At 37.9% G+C, this 25,714-nt stretch overlaps 3 protein-coding genes across 3 annotated transcripts; 2 read left to right on the top strand and 1 right to left on the bottom strand.

Annotated features, from left to right (window-relative positions):
* Positions 1-544: 544 nt before the first annotated feature.
* Positions 545-12,336, top strand: sftpbb (surfactant protein Bb). Its single transcript, XM_041788564.1, has 11 exons — positions 545-686; positions 913-965; positions 3,114-3,188; positions 4,850-4,972; positions 7,227-7,358; positions 7,451-7,531; positions 7,610-7,793; positions 7,879-8,021; positions 10,794-10,874; positions 11,445-11,555; positions 11,914-12,336. The coding sequence occupies exons 1-11, from the start codon at positions 635-637 to the stop codon at positions 11,950-11,952; spliced, it is 1,074 nt and encodes a 357-aa protein (XP_041644498.1). The 5' UTR covers positions 545-634; the 3' UTR covers positions 11,953-12,336.
* Positions 12,337-12,428: 92 nt separating this feature from the next.
* Positions 12,429-19,732, bottom strand: usp39 (ubiquitin specific peptidase 39). Its single transcript, XM_041788278.1, has 13 exons — positions 19,542-19,732; positions 19,144-19,222; positions 18,857-18,951; positions 18,456-18,592; positions 17,398-17,550; positions 17,088-17,313; positions 16,889-16,963; positions 15,739-15,806; positions 15,448-15,636; positions 15,115-15,257; positions 14,831-14,966; positions 14,022-14,108; positions 12,429-12,684 (listed from the first exon to the last, which is right to left on the bottom strand). The coding sequence occupies exons 1-13, from the start codon at positions 19,597-19,599 to the stop codon at positions 12,631-12,633; spliced, it is 1,500 nt and encodes a 499-aa protein (XP_041644212.1). The 5' UTR covers positions 19,600-19,732; the 3' UTR covers positions 12,429-12,630.
* Positions 19,733-19,845: 113 nt separating this feature from the next.
* Positions 19,846-25,509, top strand: c5h2orf68 (chromosome 5 C2orf68 homolog). The gene is made up of 4 exons (XM_041788279.1): positions 19,846-20,189; positions 22,038-22,153; positions 22,240-22,385; positions 22,474-25,509. The coding sequence occupies exons 1-4, from the start codon at positions 20,080-20,082 to the stop codon at positions 22,594-22,596; spliced, it is 495 nt and encodes a 164-aa protein (XP_041644213.1). The 5' UTR covers positions 19,846-20,079; the 3' UTR covers positions 22,597-25,509.
* Positions 25,510-25,714: the final 205 nt, after the last annotated feature.

Below are 25,714 nucleotides of genomic sequence, written 5' to 3'. Positions count from 1 at the left end.
TTAAAAATGTCCCCATAACCTTGTTGTTACATTTCCTTTCACTTATGTGTTTCATCAACTTTCAGTTCTGGAGGTTTGATTTAAACACTTGAATTGCCAACGTATTTTGGATCATATATATCAACGGTAAAGGAGTGCCTTCACAAACACAATGGAATTCTTTGTAAGAACAATTAATAAACAAATTAAACCATCGACAAACAACCTTTTTCTGGTACCATTCATGTTTAAAGAAGGTTTTCATTGTATCTGTTATAGTCATATTATTCCACACGGTGGCATCATGCACTGTAAAATAGTGGATAAATATCATTTTGTAAAATTTTTGTGTGGAAGTTTGACAACTTAGAGATCTCTAAGACACAGCTCATAAAGAATCCTCAACCTTTCGAATTTCTGGAATCAGCACCTCAGCCATGTTTTTAACTCAATTCAGTTAGAAAAATCCTTGCAGGGAAGACGAAACAACAACGCAGTTAGTTAGTTAAATTTTCTCCCCACGGCGCCTGCGCATGTTATCTGCCGTTGTGATTGGTGGTTCCATCAACCTGTACTTCCGGTCAAGCCCAAATGACAGCGCTGATGTTAACAGAAAAATAACCTCCGCCGTTTGTCGTTTTTGCTCCTAAACATCATGTCTGCCTCCTGTTTCCTCCTGGTTGTCCTCGCGCTCTACCTCAGCCCCGGTAGGAGGCATGTTTGCCGGAAAACGTCAATTTATCTGAAATAATGACACCTGACTAGTCGTCGTTTATTGTCATATATAACGGCTGATATCGTATTATTTATGGCATAATACTGTTTTATTCACACTGTGGTAATATATAGCTAAAATACTGGTCATTGAGCTCTGTTTAAATACGTATTTCTCTCTAATTGTCGTTTTATTTCTCTCTCTGTCTGCATATAAAGGAGACTCCAGGTTCATCATCGATCCAGTATCATTTCTACAACAGAAATATCTGGTAAGCCTGCTCGAGTTCCTCATTTTACCACCATTGAAGGGTTGGCAAGATATTAGAATCTTAAATTTCGACAAGATATCAGTCAGGCAACAAAAACACAAGTCAAAATCCCGTTTTTAATTATCTAAATTATACTCAAACTCCTGAATATATCTAAATTTTGTAAAAATATGAACGTTGTCATTGCTTTTTTGCAATTTAGGTATTGTGCAGGAGTTTTTCTACAATGTTTGATATATTCCTTTCCTACCCTACTATTTCATGAAATAGATGCATTTTGACTAATATTTAGGTACATTTCAATTAGGGATGCACAATATTATCTCAATATCAGTATCAGCAGATTATGAGTTAAGATGTAAATTAGCATATTGGCAGATTTTAACATTTCTGCTGATATTTTGGCGATAACAGTCTGTCTTTAGCAGCTGTAATTACTGGTCTTAGTGGAGTTTAAGGGTGGGCCAACAGACCTACATAAGCTGAAGGCTTTGTCTTTATTTATCCTCATTCCTTTACTTGAATTGGGGAAAAAAGCATTCAGTTTTGCTGCCCCTCTGCATGTAATACTCTCCAGACTGATTTGAAACTGTCCGAACTCATTTCACTTGGAGCCTTTCGTTCTGTCTTAAATGACAGACATCATGAGTCCATGGAACAGTGCCTGTGTTTATGAACTTGTTATTGTGAGTCATTTTTCCAGCACTTTATCTGCAGTGTACCTATGTACTTTCTAAATTATTGCCTGTTTTAACTTAGTGTTGTAATCTGTCTCTGAAATATATTATTTATGATGACATGTGCTGCTGACCCTTTGGCCAGGTCACCCTTGTAAAAGAGATCTCCATCCCAGTGGGTCTTTATCTGGTTGAATAAAGGTTAAATAAATAAAATACACTGTAAGTAGTGTTTTAAGGACTGATATTTGTTAATCTGTTCATCCTCACATGTTAAATATTGTGTTTTAAGAACTGAAGTTTTAGATCTGATATTTAAATATCAGTATTGGTATAAGTATCAGCTAAAATTAAATAGTAAATATTGGCATATTGGATAACAGCAAAAATCCAAAGTCTTGCATCCATTCTTTTTTAATTCTATAATCATGAAAGTGAAAGATTGCATTTTTTTAAGATGCTATATTGAAAATTTGTCAAAGTATCAATAACTTAACAACCACAAGATCAAGTATTTAATAGCATTCATGCCAACATATCAAATTATATTTGGTTTTTGGACGGTCCACTCAAAAGTCCAAACCATTTTAGAAAGGAAAATGCTCCAGTGAAATCCAGTTTTCATTTATCCTGGTCAGTCTACAACAGTTAAAAAGTCTATTATATAAAAGTAGAGGTTGCGCAGATTTCAGTTAAGTCTTCCCCTACAATAACAATGTCTCATTTAACCTTTGATAGATTTATTGATTTTTATTTTTATTTAATGGAAAAGATAGAGGATCAATGACAAAATAAACACAATCTGAAATAGAAGAGTTTTAAAAGGTGCAGGATGTAGTTTACTCTTATTTTTGCTATTCCTTGTTTAATTTATATCAGTTTTAACATAATATCCACCCAGCATCAATAGAGGAGATAATAAATATCTTAATTAAATAAATCTTTAAAAAAAACACCCTCTTTCCAAAATCTTGTGTGAAATTTGCTAATACATTTATATCTCATAACTTGGATAGTAGATAAAAACTTTAATAACATGAGGTAGCAGTGTTATATAGATACAATGCACACTGCATAACACTAAACTTATCCTCTTTACTTCACTCTCACTGTGGCTCAGTAAGCAGAGTTTGTCATACTACCTTTGGAAAGTCCTGGGTTCAATCTCCAGCTCCTTCAGTCTTTGGGCAGGACTCTTAACCTCAGTTTACTCCCAATGCTATGTTGGTGGTGTATAATGGGTATGGGTGTGTTTAAATGGGATAAGACAATACGGATGGCCAATTCTCCTCTGCCATCAGTGTGTGAATGTGGAGTGAATGGGCTGGTGTTTAAAAGCGCTTTGAGTAGTCAGATGGAAAAAGAAAAGTGCTATACAAGCCTAAGTCCATTTACTTTTGTATTAAGTCATGTTGGGATGCATGTCTCCAAACCGAAAGGTGTAATCTAACTGTGTCCTCTTTGTTTTTAGTCCCTGGATGTTTGTTCTGAATGCAGCCAGATTGTCCAGCTGTCCGCCAACATGATCTCCAGCAGAGACACAAAGGTGAGTGTTGGCGGAACCTCACATATACAGCCACTTTGCTCCTCATTCACCAACTATTTCTAAAAAGTGATTGTTTTTCTTTAAAACCACTTCTGCAGTTTTTAAGAAGATTCTGACAAACAAACAATTTTTCTTATTTCTTGCATTACAGTGCTGTTAGGAGAGTAAAATGATTAATTTAGCACTTATTAGCACTATAACATGAGTCAAATTTTACTGCCAAGTAAATTTTCACATACAAGGAATTTGATTTGGTGTTTGGTGCAAAACAAGTAACATAGAGGAAGAATAAAAGTATTAACAGTTTATTGAAAATAAAATAAAGTAGACTTAAATAGATTGTTATAGAAAAAAAATATATATATAGTAGCAAAATAAAAACACAATATAAACATCACAAAGGTATGTATGTACAGATGTGCAGGTTTACTGGTGAATAGCTTATAGTTGATTTGTTTCTAAATGAGTATAACACACACACAGTGTGCAGTTATGAACTGTAGAGATAAAGACGTGTGTGTGTGATAAAGTAACATATGAGTCTGTATAAACATGGATTATTCAGTCTGCTGGTTCTGGGGTTTAGTCAAAGTCCTGAGGGGAAGGAGAGAGGGCCGGTGCACTGTTCATTAGACTGACAGGAAAGGGGAAAGAAACTGTTCTTGTGGTGGGAGGTTTTAGTCCTGATGGCCCTCAGCCTCCTACCAGAGGGGAGGGCCTCAAAAAGTCCATGCCCGGGGTGAGAGGGGTTGAGAGGGGCTGATATTTTACCTGCATGCTTCAGAGTCCTGGAGGCATACAGGTCATGGAGAGATAGAAGATTGCTGCCAGTCACCCTCCCTGCAGAGCAGCTGATACACTGCAGCCTGTTTCTGTCACTCGCCGTGGCTGCAGCGTACCAGACTGTGATGGAGAAGGTGAAGATGGCGGTGTAGAAGTGCACCATCATCATCTTTGGCAGGTTGAATTTCTTATGCTGCCTCAGGAAGTAGATCCTGGATTTTTTGATGAGGGAGCTGGTATTGTGCTACAACTTAGGGTTCTGGGTGATGAAGGTCCCCAGGAAAAGTAGAATATGGTAGATTAAGTCATATTTTGCGACATTTTTATCAGTTTAGCACCTTTAGTTTATAGATATACACAAATAAATTACCTAAATATAGTCAACTTTTAATTTAACCATGAAGTGTTTAATCCTAACCGCAAAATGTTCAACTATGAAAATAAACTTAGAAATCCAAAAAGTTTTCCTTTTGACACTTAATTTTAACAACACAAATCTGTCTTCACACATTGGTATTAAATGCTCCACCATTTAACAGTGTCAACTCTTAAGAAAAATAACTGTTGGCTTTAAATTATATTCATTTAGAAAAGATATGAGATGTGAGAAGTGTCCTGTATTTACTCAAAATAGGACATGCACAGCCCTTAGTGGGTGCTGGATCCCAAAGAAGCCAAAAAGATCCACACAGAGGAAGCTCCTGTTAAAGCATTGATGACTGGCAGTAAAGTAGAAAAAAAAATCATTCTAGGTAAAACTGATTCATTTTTAGTTGTTTTTGGAGGTTCCTTTAATAAAGAAACCCTCTGAGGGCTGTATTGGAGGCTGTGAGGGTCTGATGATCACTGCATTACACTAACTGCTGTGGTTCTTGCAGGAGACTGTGTATGAAACGTTACACGCTCTGTGCAAGCGCCTCCCTGGAGAACAGAGATCAGAGTGTGAATCCCAGGTGAAGATGTATTTACCAAAAGTCCTGCAGCAAACCTCTGGTCACATGGTGAGTTTAGCCTCTTTACAGGCATCTTATGGACCCATTGAAGGAACTTTGTGAGCACTTACTGAGACTTGTTTTTCTCTCTGCAGTAAACTATTTCCTTGTCCTGCACCTGAGTGCATTTTGCCTTAATGTGCACACTACTTATCTCTTTTACACAAGACAACATTTTCATCCATGTTGTTTTTCATTAAAAAAAGTAGGGCTGGGAAATTTATCAAAATTTAGATAAAATCGCAATATGGCCTATTGCAATTTTCAAATTGCAGATGGTGCATTTCTTTACTCTGAAATGTGTCAAAATACTAGTTTACTTGTATTTTAATTGCTTTTTTCAGTTAAATATACATTGTATACAAAGCTTGGTGTCAGAAAACAGTAGTGCATTTAGCTGCTATTACAGTTTATTCTTTCCATGTTCTGTGAGGGGATTTAAAGTCAGTCCACTTGCTCAATTTTTGGGAGCTTGAATCTTGTTGAAACTGTAAAGCATTTGTAAATAGTTTCATATCATGTAGTTCACCCACAGTGTCCAGCAGTTTAATACTTTTTTAAAGCCCATTTCAGACTGGCTGCGTGTTTTGCTGCTAGCATGTTTCTGCTCCGGCTCCTGCCGGTGCAGCTTTCACACTTTGCGCATGTTAGCTGCATGTTTGCTGCATATTTGCTGCATCTCTCTGCTGTCAGAGCTCTATCATTCTTCAGAATTTTTACCTCAATAAACCCCCCACAGGCGACATGATTCAATGTATAGTGGCAGTGTGTCAGGAACTTTTCAAAGTAAAAGCATTCTGTACAAACAAAAGGAGTTTCTCTACAGAAATGCTAAACTGTGCTTTTTATTTGAAAAGCACAAACTAGATGTGCACTCATGCTGTGTTTATCTTTCCTGTGACATATTCTACCAGTGTAGAGAGATAGAAAGTGTCACTAATAGTATATCTTTAGAGACCAACTTTATTAAACAGGTGCATTTAAGCTAGTGGGCTTCCACAGGGTTATCAAGAAACACATTGTAAACATGTGCTACCCACGTGGATGTTCATATGTGCTACAACAAGGGTAAATATACCATTTATCATTCTCCTGTGTATTATGGCCCAAAACGGCACGTAGCATGAGGACAAAATAGATGACATCTTAAATCTCTACATTTTCCATGCCTGAGCTGCGCGTGTCAGGCAGGTCAGACGCTCATGCAGGCAGTATGAAAGCCCTGATTGGTTAACATGCAAACAAACTTGAAATCCAGGCGTGTCGCGGTCCAGATGCACGTGTCACGCTCCCAGTCTGAAACGGGCTTAAGGCAGAGATGTTGTGCCCTCAACATCCTGCAAACATGTAAGTGCTTGTTTTTTCAAGATAAGTTTGCAAAACATCCGGCCTCCCATGTTTTTGTATATGTTCCTCATATTAAAAGTGAGGTAGACATAATATCCTCATTCAACCCAACAGTTTATATTGAAACTGCAGTGAGTCAAAAATATTTGCAATTAGACATTTTTTCAGTGTTGTTTGGCCTTAATCTACTAAATATTATGTTTGTTATAATAGAGAATTATTTATTGCTTGTTAGTTGAGAAGAGAAAGAACTTGAGTAATAATTGCATATTAAATTGCAATGGGGGGGGCAATAATTTTATTTACCTAATCGTTCAGGTTTCTAACCTTTGTTCTTTTTTGTAATGCTGCTGCTCTAAAGTGCCTTAAATTGCCCCTTGGGGACAAATAAAGTGTTTTTGAATTGAATTGAATAAAAAGAAGTCTATGCAGCATCTTATGTACTGTGTGCTGCCACCAATAAAGAATTGTACACCTAGTAAACTGAAAAAAAAATTACATAAATTCTCCATAGAAGGAGAAAACAAAGACTGCACATGCACTGGTCTTAAGCTGTAACTGTAAAGACTCTGAGGCCCCTGGGTGCTGATGGCTGCGAGGATCAGAGATTTGCAGAAATGTTGCTGGCTGAAGCTGGAGAGAAACTGAGTTAAATGCAAATAGTTGTGGGTTAAACACCAGGCATACTCTCATGTGCTTCTCATTTATCCTTTGGTGACTGTACTGCTCACTCTCTGAGAATTGATGTTAATGAATGTGGGATGACTCTTGTGACAGAGGTAGATCTCCCCACAAAAATTAAAAGGATGTTGACAAAAACCTTCACTGTGTGCCACCGTCTTTTCAGTGGTGAAATGTTTGCTGAAGAGAATAACTAAGCAGTCTTTCAGTAATCCTCTTGTATGTGTTTTTGTAGAAACCAGTGCAGACCTGTGCCGTGTTTGGACTTTGTGCTGCTCACAAGGAGGAAGAGCAGCAGAAACTTCCCCACACTGCCTCTGATAAAGAGGTTTCCAGTCCAGTCCTTGACAGCCCTGCCAACACACAAGTGAGCGTGAGAAAGCAGAGGTGGATTTTCAAATGAAAGTTGAAATTAAATTTTGAAAGTTTCACACTGTAAATGTCTCCTGTCCTCTACAGGAGGTGTTCAGCCCAGTTTGCAGCCTTTGCGTGCTTGTTATCAAAAAACTGGAGACCCTGCTGCCTGAAAATATGACTGAGGTGACGTATTTGTTGAAGCACATCCCCCTCCCTCTACACCTCCTGTCAATGTCATATCTGACTGTCTCTTTCCTGCAGGATGCTCTGATGAAGCTCATGGAGGAGGTGTGCGATCTGATACCAGAGAGCTACAAGGACCAGTGTGAAGATTTTGTGGACAAATACGGGACAGAGATCGTTGAATTCCTCATGTCGTCTGCTGCTCCTCACACCATCTGCACTCTGCTGCACCTCTGTATGTTCAAGGAGCAGACTGCTCCAGGTCAGTTGTCTGTAAAACCTCTAAATGTGACTTCTGGTCAATTACTTTGACTTAAACCTCACACTTCCCATCCATGTTTACCCAGAGGTTCTCCTCCCCTCTGACTGTGACTCATGCCGTACACTGGCTGTCCTGAGCCGACTTCACCTGGGCCTAAACTCCACCCAACCTGAGGTTTCCTCTTTCCTCCAGTCTGTGTGTGTCCAGCACCCAAAGGCCATCCCCAAGGTCTGACCATCACCACAAAATAAACCGAAATATCTGTCAGAAATCAAAGCTTAAAAGCTATTTACATACAAGTTTTAACCAGCTATAATTTATAAGTGTATTCACATGATGCTGCCTTTTTGTCTGTCTCTATCATTGGTATATTTTTATGCATGGCCTCTCCTGGATTTAACCAGAAGTCTCATTAAAGTGGCTGTTTTAGCTAAGGTGATGCTGAGGTCAGACTTCAGATCTTTTTGTCGCCTTCAATGCTAACTCTGTATGATTGGGTGATCACAGAGCCATAGACCCGTACCATGATGTGACTGACAGAGATGACAGACTAAACAGTGGCACCCGACCAATCATCTCGACCATTATAATGACACTGGAAGGAAGAGGGGTGGGGCTAGGTCACGTGGGGCTTGAGCTTGATTCTAATGCTAAAAGTGGTTAATTAACCAGTGGTTGAAGTACAACTTCTATTTTGCACCAGCAAGTGGCCTCATTCACCAATATCTTAAGATTTTTCTAAAGTTGTTCTTCAAGTTTCTTAGAGCAGTGGTTCTCAAACTGGGGTCTGCGAGCCACAGCTTGGGGGTCTGTGAAATAATTTAAAATAAATTATTAAAGTAATGCCATGTCATTAAAAAGCAAATAAATACACATAGGGACAACACCAATGACTCCCACATAAATCAGCTTGGGGCCAATAAAAACTCAGATATGAATGTGACATATCACATAAATCTATCACTCGTCACACTCGGCAACAGAAGACCAAAATGTGTTGCGTGTCTTCATGTGAAGCCATGAAGCCGGCCAAGCTAAAGCGTCATCAGATAAAGCATGCAGAGTTTAAAAATAAAACAAAAGATTTTTTCCAACAAAAGGGTGAGGAATACATCTGCCAGAAAGCAGGAATGGTGAACCTGACCACAACCTCAGAAAAGCACAGAGGGCTTTTTATTTGGCTGCTCAAAGGATCGCAAAAAGTAAGAAGCCACACTCAACTGGACAAGAGCTTGTATTTAGGTTGAAGAGTTGAAAATACAGCATCTAGGAGCACAAATGGCAGTTAACATGTGTTTATTCAGCATGAGGGTTACGTGGTGGTCCTTGGAAAATTTTCTGCCCTGTAAGGGGTCCCTAGCCCTGAAAAGTTTGAGAACCCCTGTCTTAAAGAAGCCGATGTCAGAGTCATGTCACATTCTTAACCTGCTAATTGTTCACACCTGTTTTATTAAATGTATGAATACCATGTCCTTGTAGGCTAGAAGCTTCTGCATGATTTTCCTTGTTAGACGTAGAAAAATGCCCTTTTTATGCCCATATAAGGGCATGAAACTGTAGGGCTGTGTGCAAACACAGGAGTGAGAGTATAAGTAACATGACGACAGTAATGTTCAAATTAAAATAAGCCCTGAAAACAATCTCACACTGTACTCCAAGTATAGGAAATACTAGGGATGCACACATTATCAACATAATATTGTTACCAGCAGGATTATTGGAGTTATTTACAGCAAATGTATCAGATGTAAATATCGGTCTTTATGTCTGACTTTTTCTGGAGTTTGAGGCAACCTATGTCAGCTGGAGTGTTTTTCTTTGTTCATTCTCAATCCTTAAACTTTAATTCAAAGTTTTTAATTCAGAACTTGATCTATAAATAATGTTACCGGTGTCAGCTAAAATTAAAACATAGATATCGTCATACTGGCAAAAATAGATTATCATGCATCCCTAACAAATACTTGAGTAGATCTACAGTAGAACAACAGAAGATAGTGCTGTTCCAAGTGAAAAAGCCAATTTAATTCTATATGTAGTGCCGTATTGGATATTAAATAAAAGCTGCAAACAGATAAATTGGACGGTATCTCTAGTTCAGGTGACTGATGGAAGCTGAGAGAAGCCTCTCCTCAGTGCTCTCCTGCTTGGCTTTCATATGGAGTTTCTGCAAACTCCAAGCAGGCTTTCATGTGTCTTGCACCGAGGAGAGGCTTCCTTCTATAGCCACTATACCATAAAGCCTGGATCGGTGAAAGCTGCAGTGATGGTTGTCCTTCTGGAACATTTTCCCATCTCCACACGAGCTCATCAGCTCAGTCAGAGTGACCATCAAGTTCTTTGTCACTTCTTTTACTACGGCCCCACTGCCCCGATTGCTGTGTTTGCCCAGGCAACCATCTCTTGAAAGAGTCCTGGTTGTGCCAAACTTCTTCCATTTGAGAATTTTAAAGGGCAACTGTGCTCTTGGGGGGCATTCAGTCTTCTCTTGATGCCTTACAACAATCCTGTCTCCTGTCTCTGAGCTCTGCAGGCAGTTCCTTTGACCTCATGGTTTTGGTTTTTGCTTTAAGATGCATTATCAGCTGTGAAGCCTTCTACAGATAGGTGTGTGCTTTTCCAAATCATGGCTAATCAGTTTATTTTACCACAGGTAGACTCCAATCAAGGTATGGAAACATCTCAGTAAAGAGTTAAACCCGAGTTAAAAATCAAGTTTTGTTGCTAAGGTTCTGGATACTTATGTCAATGTGATATTTCAGTTTTGTTTAACTTCTTTGATTTGCAAAATTTCTAAAACTCTATTTTCACTTGCTTATGATGCGTACTTGGTGTAGGCTGATGAAAAAAACTATTTAAACGATTGTAGCGTCAGGCTACAACATAACATCATTGAAAAAAGTGAAGTTCTGAAAACTTTCTGAAATAGTTTCTATGGTTTGATAGAAACTTCTATTTGCTGTTAAATACACACAAACAAATGACTCTGCTCTCTTTCAGTGTGAGGCTTTTACTAAACTCTATGGCTCTCGGCTGCAAGAGGTTTTAGGAAACCAGATGGGTGGTCCTCATGCCTGTGAGGTAAGAATAAAAACTTCTAAAGCACATGAATGCGTACAATTACCTTTCCTACTGGAGGGACAAAGAGACAAGTTATTAATCCCCATCTTTACACAGTATTATAGGATATAGCATAGGTAAATCTGCAGTAAATGTCAAACTGTGCCAGCCCAAATGTATTTCAGTGTTTTAATTCTCCAGTCATCTAAAATCTACCCTCTTTAATTGGCTGTAACATGATTACAAAATGTTTATTTTAGCATCTTTGCACTCCTCTTCACTTTTGTATTATGTTCAGTAGACAAAAAATAGTTAAATAGTTTGATTTTTAGTTTTTAATGCTTATAGAGAATGAGGCTAAAAAGAAGGGAAAATCGTTATCTGTGTAAACTCACCAGGCCAAAAAAGCTGATCTTGTTGTAGCCACCTCAGCACAAAAGAACATGAAAAAGCACCTTTGCTTCACTTACTCAGGATTTTTTCCCTTTTGTGTTTTTAAAGGTATATACTGCACATGCAACATCTGTCAAAGATAAACTGCTGCATTCCACATGCATAAGAATAAATTATTTTCTTTTCTATTCCTTACAGAGAGCTGATCTGTGCGTCGCTTCAAGAAAGCTTGAGCTGCTGGGGAAGAATCGTTGCACTTGGGGACCAAAGTACTGGTGCAAAGACGTTCAGACTGCTAAGAAATGTGGCGTAAGTTTATCTCAGTCTGGTAGAGCTGCATGCATGAGTGCCATCAGCTGAAGTTAGCATGTCAAACATGCAAAGTGCTTTTTTTATGTAATCCTTCTTTTGCATGTATGATCAATGATGAAAAACCAAACCTTATAACAAGACAGGTGACTCACATTTCGCAGCAGACAGTATGGAGTTATAAAAATGATTCTTTTGCAAAAGCATGAAGGTTCTATTGTCAGAATTATGTCTTTAAAAATGTTGCATTAGAGAATTTACCTTTCTTAAAAAAGACTAAACATTGTGGGCATCCCAGTCTAAGTAATCATGTGTTTTTCAATCAGTTTCACATCCCTTTTTCTATTTTAATTTACAGAATCAGGCCTTCTGTGAGAAGTTCATGTGGAAGCAGTGAAAGTTCATGACTGCTCTGAAAACATCTGCACTTTCAACAAATGTTCTTACACTGATTTACGCTTCAAGTTTAAAATGTAATGTACTGATCACCCTCTTTTAAACTACTGACATTAAAATGTCATCTGCTGTTTCTAATCAACTAAGCCATATATATTCATCATGAAACTCTTCAGCTTGCATGCCATACCATAAGATTGAGGCTACAGTTCAGTCTGAAGCTTCAGTCTCAGCAGGGTTTACTGTAATGTGCACTGTGTATTTAAGTAGATTGCCATAAATATGTTGTTATGAATGTGAAAACTGTAAGAAACCGTTGTCCATAACCATGAAAGATGCACTTTCTGTATTTAATAAAGACTACCGGGACAACTGAAAACAAAAAGCTGTGGAGCTGCTTCTTCTGTGACCTCGTTGCTGTTTGTTATCCAAATACCTACAACATAATTCATTTAAAATCTCACAATCAGACACGTGTTCTTGGAGGTTGTTTATTTAGAAACTTCCACAAAGTAAAAAGATAAAACTGTGAAAAAAGCTGGGACATTTACATTGACTTTGCATCCAGAGATGTCTGCCTCTATGGTTTGTTTGTTTTTTTTCTCCACTGATTAAATACTCAGTTCATTTCCAAAATAGTGACACGTCTGGCCAGTCACACAGGAAAATCCTGGCACACTTACTTCCCCGAGTGGTTGTTTGTGTCATCATCACTGCCTTGTCTCTTCCAGATCTAAGAGAAGAAACAATAACTCTAGTTAGCTAGTTCAGCACCATTATGCAAATCTTAAAGTTCACATTAAATTTAAAGATGTTGTTTAACTTAAAAGTCAAATAAATGTATAAAGTCACATAAAAATATAAATTTAGAAAGAAAAAATACAGTGCCTATAAAATTATTAACCCCCTTCGATGTTTTACCCTTTTAGTGATTTTACAAATCAATCATGGTCAATATAATTTGGCTTTTCCGACAAAAAATACAGAGAAAAATCATCCATGTCAAAGTGAAAACAGATTTCCACAAAGTAATGTTAATTAAACAAAAATATGTCATGTAAAATAAGCAACAGCATGAATATTCACCCCCTCCACATCGATATTTGTGTTTGGTGTCTGCCAATCATAGCATCTTGTCTGATGGCCAAAAAGCACCATTTTGGTCCCATCAGACCACAGAACTTTCTTCCACTTCACCATGGAGTCTCCTGCATGCCTTTTGGTGAACTCTAGTCAAGATTTAAGTTTTCTTCAACAGTGGCTTTCCTCTTTGCCACTCTCCCATAAAGCTTTGACTTGTGTAGAACCAGGGCAACAGTTGTTGTATGCAGAGCCTCTCCCATCTCTGCTGCTGAGGCTTGCAACCCCTTCAGAGTAGTCATAGGTGTCTTGGTGGCCTCTCTGACTAGTTTCCTTCTTGCACGGTCATTCAGTTTCTGAGGATGGCCTGATCTAGGCAGATTTACACATTCATTCCATCTTTCATGATAGATTTAACTGAACTCTGAGGATGTTCAGTGCCCTAGATTTTTTTGTATCCATCCCCTGATTTGTACTTTTTAATATCCTTTTCTCTGAGTTGCTTGGTGAGTTCTTTTGTCTTCATGATGTAATGGGGGCCCAGAATACTGATTAACTAGTGACTGAACCTTCCAGACACAGGTTTCTCTAAAATCATTTTAGACATATTCACTACACTCAGGTGATCCCCATTTCACTAATTATGAGACCATTAGCACCAGTTGTCTGGACCTCTGTTGAATTCAGCCAGTCACCTTAAAGGGGGTGAATATTTATGCAATCTCTTATTTTGCATTTCATATTTTTATGTACTTGACATTACTTTGCAGAAATCTGTTTTCACTTTGACAAGAGGTTTTGTTTTGTTTTTTTTTTGTTTTTTTCAAAAAGGCAAAATTATATTGACCATGACTGGTATCAATAAAAGAGTAAAATATCTAAGAGGGTGAATGTTTTTTATAGGCACTGTACATATAAAACACATGAACTCAGAATAACAGCAGATGAAATGGTATTTTCTGGCATCACAGAGTGAGCAGGACGTCTAACCTGGATGTACGCTTCAGACAGGGTGATCATCTGGGGGAGGATGTCAGTCACCTGCAAGTCCTGCATCTCATACCACTTCCCAGTCCCCTATTTGACCACAGGGAGACAATATAAGGATTAACACAGTCAAAACAGACCTTGATGCATTTTAATAAGGTTTTTCTTGTAACAGTAAGTATGTTAACATACACCCTAATAAACTGAAGATCTCATTTCTGGAGTTGCCTGATTATACAAGGAGTCACATTTCAGATAAAGGCCATTGTCAGGTTATGAAAAATGAGATAAATACATAAAGCTTGTGCCTAAAATCCCTTTTCTTCAGCGCTCAATGAATCTCCATCTCTTAGATGGGAAGAAATATTTAAACTGTCTATGAAAATGGCTGCAGCTCCTCATCCTTGGTTTATCGTTAATAAATAGACCACATCTGTGATGCATACTCCTGTGTTGTGCTCATTTAGATCTCCGGTGAACAGATTTCTGGCGTTAAAACAACTCAGACTTGTAGCTTAAACCCATAAATACAGTTAATGGGATGGGCTTGTAGAAAATGTGCGTAAGCTCAGGTAGAGCCGGGCTGCAATTATTGGGTCCAATCAAAGATCTAGCTCAGAGACAAAACAGCACAAGTTGGTCTGAACCAAGAACAAGTACTTTTACCAGGATCGCGTTTATGCGAATGTACTTGTGGGATAAATCCAATTATTACTCCAAACTTTCCAGTGATTGGATTAATGTGATCATGTTGGTGTACTCATTTACCCTAGAAATCTAGAGAATAGCATAAATATCTTTCTTTGACCTACATGATGAAGAACGTGTATTCTGTACGCTCCCTCTGTGGGTTTCCCATCATGCACTACATTGGCGACGAGGTCATAAGTGGTGTTCTTCTCAGTAACTTGAGCTTCTTCTGTCAGGTACTCACGGAGGTCTACATTCCTTTCAACAAAAATACAAAGTGGCTTCATGAATAAAAATCCAAAATACACATTAAAATGATAACCACATGCTTCAATGGTCAGCATGGCCTTAACACATGCTAACCAAAGCTACACCTTTAGATTTACTGTTAATAAACAGCACTTACGTGATGGGGAAGTTAACAATTGTGGGGTTCTTTTCCACAAAGAAGTTATTCTTGGTGAACCTTTTGATGCAAAAGATGAGGTACGGAGGAAGTTTGGTCAGCTGAAACCTTTTCAGGAAATTCTCTTTGTAGGTTTTGTATTCCTGAGAGAAGAAAGTGTGCACTTATCATCAAAGAGCTCCTTCAGATGAAGGCAAAGCTACTGATGCCAAACGTTAACCATACAGTTTTGGCCCAAAACATATCTTCATCCATGCCAAAGATTTTGAACTGCGCAGATGCATTGAGTCTTGTTTTGCACATATCTAAGAAAAGGTGTGAGTGAACTGGTACCTTCTCTGTGCTGCCGTTGAACTTGCCCAGGATGTTGAAGAGAGGGACCTGTGGGATAATCAGCTGCTCCTTCTCGTCTTTGTAAAGCGGAGCTGTTGGCAGGTCGAGAGTCAGGAAAAGAAAGGTGGACTCGGACATCTGCTCCTGGTACTCCTCTGTCACCAGCAATGCCTCCTTCTCTTCTGGTGGCTAGAAAACAAAAGTGTACATAGTTTTAAAAAAAAATTATTACATTAAAAACATCTATGTCTTGTAAAACACAGGGTAGATGGACACAGACAGGAAACTTACTAAATCAGGATGCGGAAGTTTCTTGGAGAAGATTCTCATGGAGCCTTGAAAGGCTTTTGTAATGATTGCTATGAGAGCAGGAAGACAAAAATATAAAGACATTAACTTTCTTTTTTCTAACATGAATTAATGACACTTTTACCAAATTTGCACCATTAAAGAGGAAATTAAAAGGCTTTCTAACAGTATAAGATTTATTGCCAAGGGGCATTGTTACAGCATAGAAATAATCTACTAAACACCAATTTCCTTACGTGTTGTGCTAAGTTTAGTAACGTTATATTACCTTCATATCTTTTTGCCTTATTTTCTATATACTTTAATGTATTGAGTAAGCAATACATTTCAAAATCTTTCTGAAAACCATTCCACTTGGAGGAAAAACATGAAACTTTAGTCAAAAAAATTTTCTGAGTATTTCCACACAAGGGTCTGGATTGTAGCATTGTAGCATTGACAGTGATCTGGTTTTTAATTCCCAGTTCTTCTAAAGTCTGAGCTGTACTGACCAATCACCGATCAGCAGGTTTTGGTGTGTACAGGAGAAACAGTCCATATGGACAGTGGACTGTCTGTCCCTTTCCCTCAAGCAGTCTTTTTTCTTTTCTTACTCACCTTAATCTTGTTTTTTTTTTTGTATTTTAGGTTGTGCTGGAGAAAAACATTGCCCTGTTTCTGGGCTTTTGTTCGTCCTTGAGTAAGTGCTCTGCTGTTGCCAAGTTTGACGGCCTATTGTATGGATTGGCCCTGCCCCTTCCCATCTTTTGTTTTTTTGGCCGTCTTCAGCCCCTTTTGTTTCCTTATGTTTATTTTCATTTTCTATATCAATTACATCTTTTTGGTTTCAGTCAAACTTGTGTGTCTTATTTCAACCCTCAAATCCTGTGTGGTATCACTATTTTGTTGGCAGTCTCCTTGTGTTTTTGGGCAGTGATTTTTATTTTTATTTTTTATTTCTTATTTTTTTTTCAGAAGGCTGTAACAGTGATGGACAATTACTGTCAAAAGGTCTAAGATTAAATCTGTCCTTACCTTTTAAAGTGCCTGTTCCCTGAAGTTCAAACTGACTTTCTCTGAGTGGAAACCATGCCTGAATACATTTTTAAAGAAAGGTTTTCTATGCTTTAACTGTTATGAATGTACCACTTACAAGGCTTTTTCTTTGTTCCTCCTAAAGCACCATGCAGAGCGTTCAAGAACCATGTCATGAAGTCTACAGCATCTCCTGCAGAACATAGAGCAAGCAGTCAGCACCACAACCTGATTCTAACAGTGTAGCATGTTAAAAGTCTGCTTGTGTAATATCTAGAGTGGTACAGCATGATGGGTTCTGTCAGCAGATGCCTTACCCTGTTTGGTAATCTGGAAGTTCTTCTTGCTGCACAGCACCACAGCCTGCAGCATCTCATGTGGAGAAACGTGAGCCTTAAAGTTTCTCGGGTTCCAAAGTTTCCGCATCAGCTCACCAAACCTCTGCACCAAGAGGAACATGATGTCCCCTGGAGGTCTGCGGATTCCCTTGTAGTTTTCCTCCTCCAGGAAGTAGTTTCTCAAAGGTGGAACGTTGGAAAAAGCCTGAGAAGAAATATCTGCTTATTAAGGGCATTCCTGACATTTACAACCATTTCCAAAGGAGACCAGTGAGGCACTTTTTCATACCTGTAACACCACGTTGGCGTAGTCATTGGCTTTGATGTTGTTGAGTCCTACGATGCCCGGCAGGTAGGTCGTTCCATCGTACGCCCGGTACAGCTTCCCCTGCTTATCCAGACCTGCGATGTGCTGCTTGGTAAAAGTTGGCTTCAGCACGTACTGTGGAGACAACGAGAGAAGGACTAAAAACACTAAGTTCTGTTTACACAGCACAAAATTTTGGCTCAGCACTTTATTGCCAACAGCGAAATGATTTAGGGTTAGTCAATTTTGCTTTGTAAACAAAAGTGAATTTGTGGTATGACTGAGCAAAGTGGGTGAAGTGCTGAGGGTGCATGACCCTTCAAATGGAAATTTTCTGGAGGCAACCTCTTCTTGGCCCTAACCTTAACAACATCTGGCATAGGATATATATGATTGATTTAACTTTACTTAGTGCCCATCCCTCATAGATTTATAAGACACCAGAGACACAGTTGCAGTGTTCCAGCAATCAATTCATTACAAGCAATTAAGCAACTTTTCCAGCTCAGTATTCAGCAAAACATTCATTTTCTACCAAGCTATGAAGACATTATTTTCTATAAAAATGTTTCTCCTCTAAGGCAAAATTCAAGTCTTTTTGATTACTGCTCAACCAAAAAATTTCAGCATTAATCAAAGGCATTTTCCAGAAAAGTACATCCCTTGAGTGATCATAAATATGACAGTAAAAAAAGAAGATGGATTTCATCCTCAGTTTCCCCTAAGTCAAACAAAAAACAATCTCTGTCCACCTCTAGAGTGGAATTAAACCTGCTGGTCTCCATGGCTAAGGGTAAAGTTCCAGAGCACCACTGTCCACATAATCATCTTTGTCTGCTACTTAACAGAGGACTCTAAACTTTAACTATTCTTTATAAGCCAATACGTTCATAGTTTTCGTTTATACCACATATCAACGGACCATTTTTCTCTGAACATAAGGAACCTCGTACGTTAACTTCTTAAAGGGCTGATTCTGAATGAAAACATTAATCTCACATATGATTTTAAAGGTCGAGCAACACAGTGACCTCACTTACCGTGATGTCCTCCAGTGAAGAGTCAATGATCTCGTAGTTGTCGGGCAGACAGTAAAACTTGAGTGTGTGCAGATTCAGGAACACATGATGAGTAAACTGCACACTGTGGGTGTAGGCGTGAGACTTAAGACCCCTACCTAAAAGAAAAAACATGAAAAATGAGGCTGAAGACCAGGCAGTGTTAGATCAGTGGATACATTTCAGATCCATTTCATGTCCATTTTATTCTGTTGTATCATATGTTATTTCTTAAAAGCCTAACCAGGGACAAGGACTGCAAATTAGTCATGGCTAGATGTCTTTTATACATTGCATCTGCTGCACTGTAATTAAATGCAACAATGCTTATGTATTGTCCCTAACAAATAAACGGATAAATAATAAATAAATCCATCCCCTACCTTGAAAGTACTTTCCACATATAAGGCAGGCGTAGACATTAATGTGAGAGAGGGAGATGGAGCAGAGTTTCTCAAAGTCAAAGTCCAGCACACTCCTGAGGGATAAAGAAAACAAAATGAAAATCAACTGCAGGGCTGTAGAGGATCTGAAGAATTGTAAAAGCTTTATGTACACTTTGGTGCAATAACGGCGCTATCCTTTCAAAACGTGGATTTTGAAAGCATCAACAAGTTTGACAACATTGCATGACACTTATAACACAGAGGTTCATTAAACATTGTCATACCTGTTTATAGTGTCAAGGTAAGGACAGTGGCGACTTCTCCTGTCTTCTATTACACGTCCTCTGCTTATTTTTGGTGCAACTGCGAAATAATAGGGGAAAATTGACAAAAATAAACCAATGTGTACTCGAGAGAGGTGCAACATAAGCTAGCAAAACAAGCTAGCCGACCTAGCATTCATGCTGTCAGGAGTTGATGGATTTAATATTCAAAGTAAACTAAAGCTGCTGTCAACGTTTTACCTAGCTAAAACTATACAGTAGAACTAACTGTTCGCCCAGCTTGTATTAGTCTGAAGACTTAAATGAGAGTAAAATAAAACGCACATCTTGTTTGCTAACAGTAACAGTAGCTATCAGCTAACCAAACGTTGAAGCTACGTTTAAAGTTTATGTCTTACCTCTATCATCGTCGTCGTCGTCCACTGCAGCCTCTCTTTCTCGTTTTACAGAAACCATCGTATCAAATATAAGTTAACGTTTTTTGTTTAAAGAGGTTAAAAAACTTTACTTTATTGGTGAATGGATGAAGCAAGCACGGTGCGCGTCAAAAGTCGCGGTGGTTGTACGTCCCTCCTGCAGTACGGCCGACTAAAGCCTAACCCGGAGACATTCCTCCATGCATCACTGTACACGATATAAACTATAGATTTGTTCGCCTATGTTCAGCATATATTTATCGTCTTTTCAACTTCAGAATCATATTCTGTGTTGAGTTCTGGATCCCATTGCTTTCCAACTCAGTTTTTTTTTATAAAGCGTGTATTTTTTTCTAATACTGCGCTGAGTGTAAACCCCGGGCTAGTTCCAACTGGACCACCATTTCATTAGCTAGCATGTAGCTTTTTGTCAGTGTCCATGGATCTGATAGGGACTTGTTGCCATCGCTAACGTCATTTGCCCATTAATATTGGAACTGTGCTGAAACTCTTCGCTGAAATGGATATTTTAGGGGACGATGAATCACATGAGCTGAAATACAAACCTGGAGGCCGTTTGGATATGAGCCACGGCTTCCTGCACCATATCCGGAGGAACCAGATTGCTAGGTGAGTTCCTCATCTAACGTTAGCTTCTGTTAGCAGCATCATGGCGAACTCAAAACATTCAGGTTATTATGTGAAGCTAGGGGGATTTATTTAAACATTTGAACTTATGGCAGATGAAGCTTCATATACAGAGTAGGTTACGATTAATACACTGGATTTTAAGCTCCCAGTGTTACACAACATGAGGTTACACAGGCCTGTTTTCCAAAGTTATCCAATGTGTCAGGTCACTGGAGCAAAGAAACAAACATGATAACGGTACTATCGATTCATATCATGACACTGGATTCACGATACGATTATATCACGATTCTAAAATATGTTTTAAATGTTCTTAAAAAAGATTAATGTTGATTTGTGGTTCACTATGTTATTATTATTTAATTATGACATACATTTAGCTTTTTATTTTCCTTTCATTACTGCACATTATTCATCGTAAGTGATAAACTATAAATTAGACAAGAATTAATAAAGGTAAAATTGATACACATTTATCACAACTAAAATGCGCTTCTTGTATTTTTGACAAATCAATTTAAATTTTCTTTATGTATCAGTTTTTAATGTATTGCAAGCTGTAGTTGTATCCCTACTTGTGGAAAAAGGGAAACAGTGTTTTCAATATAAAATGCATTGAGAAAGTATTCAGACCTTCTTCACTTTTTCAGTTTTCTTATGTTGCTGCTTAATGTTACAGTTGAAAAAAAAAAACAGTTTTATTACCATTAATCTACATTCAGTACCCCATCATGGTTTAATAAATTTTCCCGAATTTGTTGAGAATAAAAAACTGAAATATCACATTAACATAATTAGCAAAACATAAGTGTTTCTACACCTTGATTGGAGTCCACCTGTGGTACATTGAATTGATTGGACATGATTTTGAAAAGCTCACACCTCTCTATAGATGGCCTCACAACTGACAATGCATATCAGAGCAAAAACCAAACCATGAGGTCATCGAAACTGCCATCAGAGCTCAGAGGCAGAATTTTTGCAAAGCACAGATCTGGTAACCTTGCAAAGCAGATGGATACGCCCTTTCTGTGTTTCTCACTGGTAAATCCATCTTGCCAAGCTCCCACCATTATGGCCCGGTTAGAAAGTGACAGGACCAATCAGCATCGAGGGGCAGTACTTTCGGGTGTGGCGGAGTCGTGACGTAAGCAAGCAGTAACAAGAGGCCAGTGCATTTATGGTGGAAGAGATTAGCATGGATGCTGCTAAAGCGCCAGTCTTATCAGAACTTGTCCACATTTCTTTGTTAAGCTTGAGAGGATTTGCCAAGAAGAATGGCAGAAAATCCCCCCCATCCAGGTGTGCACAGCTTGTTGCGTCATATTCAAAAAGACTTGAGGTTGTAATTGCTGCCGAAGGTGCTACAATTTACTACTGAGTAAAGGGTCTGGATACTTATGTCAGTGTGAGATCTCAGTTCCTTCTTTTTTCTAAATAGTTGCTTTTTTATTTGTTTATAGGGCATCAAAGTGCTTGGAAATTTTAAATTTAAACCCTGAAGCATTTTTGGTGGACATCAATCTACTTTTTTTCTTCTGTCCCTTAAAAATCCCTAATGCTGTAGCAAATCAAGGTCAGCAAAGTAATCATACACGGCTCCTTGCTTTTCTATGGTAAAAAAAAATCTGTTTTCTGTATTTAAAAATAGTGATAATAATGATACCTACAGAAATATTTTAATATTTTAACTACAATAAAGCTTGGTTGAAGAGAAATTAACCAAAGAAGTAGCAACATTTTAGCAGCATAGTCATCCACTTGATGTTTGTCCAAAGTGCATCGTAACAAAACAGTACTAAAAAGTCAATTTCTTGATTCTTGAAGGGATGATTACGATAAGGAGGTGAAACAGGCCAAAGAGCTTCAACGGCGGCGGCACACAACGATCCCACGGCGACCCCGGCGGCCCGACATCCAAGTGTACCATCCCAGACGCAGACGTAAGTTTAGTATGGTTTTACTGAGTTCATGCCTCCCCAGTGAAGCAGTGAAGAGAGGGACCATACGTATGTGCTCTGATTTTCAGATGGATCAGAGCCGGGCGTGGGTGCAGAGGCCGAAGAGTGGAACGAGAGCGGGTCAAGCACGGAAACAGAGACTCATGGGACCGAACTGTTCTGGCTGGACTATCAGGCCGACTCTGGCTCCATCACCTCCGTCCTTGTACACAAGGTTAATACACAAACCTACAGCTGATTATTAGTCCTTGCTCTTTGGCCTATGTAGCTTAATTCTGCTGCTAATGCACTCTTGTTTACAGGAGGATAAGCCTGAGAAGGTGGTGGAACGCGTAGCAGAAAAGAACATCCTGGATTCAGCCATGAAGGCAGCTCTAGAAACTCGAATTAAAAAGGAAATAGACAAAAGACGAGACAAACGCTGAGGGAATTCCTGAACGCCAGATGCTGGCAGAGGGACTACTAGCTAATAGGAGCAACACTTCATTAACTTTCAACACTCCTATGAACCATGATCACGGACATCAGTGTTTAGGGAGGATCCTGGGATCATGAACAGCGACTGTCAGAGGAGGAATTTCAATTTAAAGACTCAAACATGACGCTGTCTTTAGAGAAGAAGCTAAGGTTGTCCAAATGTTGGATACTATGATACCACGTTTTAGAACGATACAATCCCAGTTATTGTAATCACTGGTGGTATCAAAAATGCCAAAATTACAGTTTCATTAGATAGGGGCATAGAAGAGGGATGAAACTGGCAAAAGATGCAGGCAAACTGAATTTCACTTAACAGTGGCAGTGTTTCAGTACTGTGATGTACTGTGATTGCATGGATGAGTTTGCCTGTTCAAATACCCAATTTTGGGTGTCAGTGACTTCTCTATGAGTTTTTTGTGGTATCAGAGCAGTTATGGATATCATTTGATTTTTACTGGTATCAGATCAAAGTTTAATGTCGTATCGTGACAACCCTAGAAGCAGCACTGACCACAGACAGCATGGTAGGGAGCTGAGTCACAGTTAAAGATTAATCACACTTTATCCACATTTCAGACTGTTACCTCATTCTCTGAGTCATAAGGGACACATTGTACATCTTCAAGTTACTGGACCTACAGAATTCATTTGCTGCTTTCCAACAGTTAAATTCAGAGATGGAGACGGTTCTGTAGTACAGAAGCCCTGAGTAGATATTTACTAAGGCTTTGCTCGTTTGACAGTGAGTCATTTCTGTGTTTTTGTTATCCACACTTTGACTACACAAGTCTCAGATCATAGCTGATGTTTAAAACATTGGAGATCTCAGACAAAAGGAAAGTTTCAACCAATTTTCATCATCATAGTCCTCCAAACACACCAACTTGATGACTTGGTCAGGCTTAACACCTGCCGTTTGTAGAAAAAAATCATGGTGGGGAGTCCACAACAGTAAGTGTAGTAAAAAAAAATGTATGGTTGCATGTCCTCTTTGGGCTCTGATACTCTTTGACAGAGTAAAACAGATAACCTTCCTTCATTTTGTGAACCGGTCCTACAATTCTGAAAGCCCATTTCTGCCACTTCACAATGGAAAAATTATGAAGGTTAGATAAAAAAAAATAATATTAAAATCTTGAGCCCCAGTAAAAAATAAAAAGCCAAAGTCAAAAGATGGAAAGTCAAAATTATGAGATAAAGTCAGAATTATTCAATTTAAAAGTTCTCATTTTAGTTTAAAGACGTAATCATGAGATTAAAAGTTATCATTAGATTAAAATAATTAATTGTGAGGAAAAAAAAGTAACGATTAACTTAAAAAGTCTTAATTCTGAGATTTAATAAATCATGATTATGGGCTAGAAAGTCAGTTATTAGAAAAGAGTGATACAAAAATCGAAATTATGAAGAACAAGTCATGAGATAAAAAGCCAGAGTTATGAGATTAAAGAGTCAGATATGAAATTTTAAAAAATCAGTTTGAGCTAAAGAACATCATAATTCTGAGATAGAAAGTCGAGAGTTGAGCTTTAGTAAATCATAATCTTAAGATACAGTCAAAATCATGAGATTAGAAGTCAGATTAATGAGATATAAAGTTGAAATTATGAGATAATAAATCAGTTACAACATTTATCTCATGATTTTTGGCTTTCTATTTCATTATTTTTACTTTTGACCGAATGACATAATATGACTTTTTGTCATGATTCAGATTTTTTATCTCACGATTTTGCTTAAAAAAAAAATATATATATATATATATATATATATATTTAACAAAATCTGGATGTAATTTTTATTTTCTGTTTAAGTGGCAGAAAAAGGCGTCCATATACATTTCTTTTGTTTACAGTTTTTATGGGGGAGAAAAAGTGACTGTTGATAAAATCAGCTGTGAACTGAACGATGATGACAAAATGTGAAAAGCCTGTTTTGTTTCTTTTTGATGGTGAAAGTTTAGTTGATGTGGCCATGATAATGTTTTGTTGTCTTTTTCATTGTTTTCAATATTATTTATTTTGTATATACTTCTATTTTTGATACTGTAATATTTTTGAGGTCAGAACTCTTTACATATAAAAACATCAACAGAAAGACGTCTGTTTCCTGTTTTCATGGGAAGTTGTGAGTTTGAACTGCCATGATGGGAATTTTACCTCCATCTTTTCTCTGATATAAGAATTGTAAAACACTTTAATCTTGACCTATACATGTGACTGGTGATAGCAAACTACAACACCATATCAAAAAAAGTTGGGACATCATGTATATTTCATTAAAAATGTGATTTTCAAAACATTTAAACCTTTTACCATCCGTAAATAGCACAAAGATGACATATTCTATATGCTGAAATGGAAAAATAACATGGTTCGGTAAAAACCTGCCTATTTTGAATCTGATGCCTGTAATATATTTTTTAAAAGTTTGGACAAAGCCATGCTACCACACTGTAGTGTCACTGTATCTTCAAACAGCGCACATTAAGTGTGATCTGGGTCCATAATTAAGAGAAAGCTAAAAATGGGCAAATAAGAGAATCTAAAGGCACCATTCCCCAGCCAAAACAAAAAAAAAAAAGGACATTCTGGACTCATGACTTCCAATTTTTTTTTTCCTTTAGACATCAGGCATTTTCTAGTATTTGGCATATGGGGAAATTATGATTTTTCTCTCGTGTTCTGTAGTGGAACTGTTTAAAGAACAATGCATAAAAATCAAAACTGTTGCTTATTATTTACAGATTGAAGGCTGTGATAATACCCCTCAAGGAAATCAAATTTGCATCCAGCATATGAATAATATTTCATTTTTGTGTCCCTTTTACATAACAAACATCTTTCTTTTGCACTTAAACTGGCATTTGAAGGGTTAGATTCAATAAAACTAAACAGATGTTTAATATTTATGATCAGGTCTGATCTTAAATAAAAAAAATGCAAAATAAATTGGAAGAAATATTAATTTATATCATTTTTATTGTTATGGATACTGCCATTTTTGTCCACTTACACCCAGAGGGTGATAATTCCTTACACCATCTGACACTTAAAGTTTTCC

This window comes from Cheilinus undulatus, linkage group 5 (genome assembly GCF_018320785.1).
Source record: "Cheilinus undulatus linkage group 5, ASM1832078v1, whole genome shotgun sequence".
Taxonomy (NCBI): Eukaryota; Metazoa; Chordata; class Actinopteri; order Labriformes; family Labridae; genus Cheilinus; species Cheilinus undulatus.
The sequence above is the reverse complement of the archived record's forward strand: the minus strand, read 5'-3'. Positions and strand labels throughout refer to the sequence as shown.

Bases quoted from the DNA above. Each gene is read 5' to 3' on its own strand.
- sftpbb (XM_041788564.1), top strand. From the start codon at position 635: ATGTCTGCCTCCTGTTTCCTCCTGGTTGTCCTCGCGCTCTACCTCAGC. The intron at 687-912 runs GTAGGAGGCATG...CTGCATATAAAG, and splicing joins CGCGCTCTACCTCAGCCCCG to GAGACTCCAGGTTCATCATC. The intron at 7,359-7,450 runs GTGAGCGTGAGA...TGTCCTCTACAG, and splicing joins ACAGCCCTGCCAACACACAA to GAGGTGTTCAGCCCAGTTTG.
- usp39 (XM_041788278.1), bottom strand. From the start codon at position 19,599: ATGGTTTCTGTAAAACGAGAAAGAGAGGCTGCAGTGGACGACGACGAC. The intron at 18,952-19,143 runs GTATGACAATGT...TTTATCCCTCAG, and splicing joins TACCTTGACACTATAAACAG to GAGTGTGCTGGACTTTGACT. The intron at 15,258-15,447 runs GTACCAGTTCAC...TTCTTCTCTCAG, and splicing joins TCAACGGCAGCACAGAGAAG to GAATACAAAACCTACAAAGA.
- c5h2orf68 (XM_041788279.1), top strand. From the start codon at position 20,080: ATGGATATTTTAGGGGACGATGAATCACATGAGCTGAAATACAAACCT. The intron at 20,190-22,037 runs GTGAGTTCCTCA...TGATTCTTGAAG, and splicing joins CGGAGGAACCAGATTGCTAG to GGATGATTACGATAAGGAGG. The intron at 22,154-22,239 runs GTAAGTTTAGTA...TCTGATTTTCAG, and splicing joins GTACCATCCCAGACGCAGAC to ATGGATCAGAGCCGGGCGTG.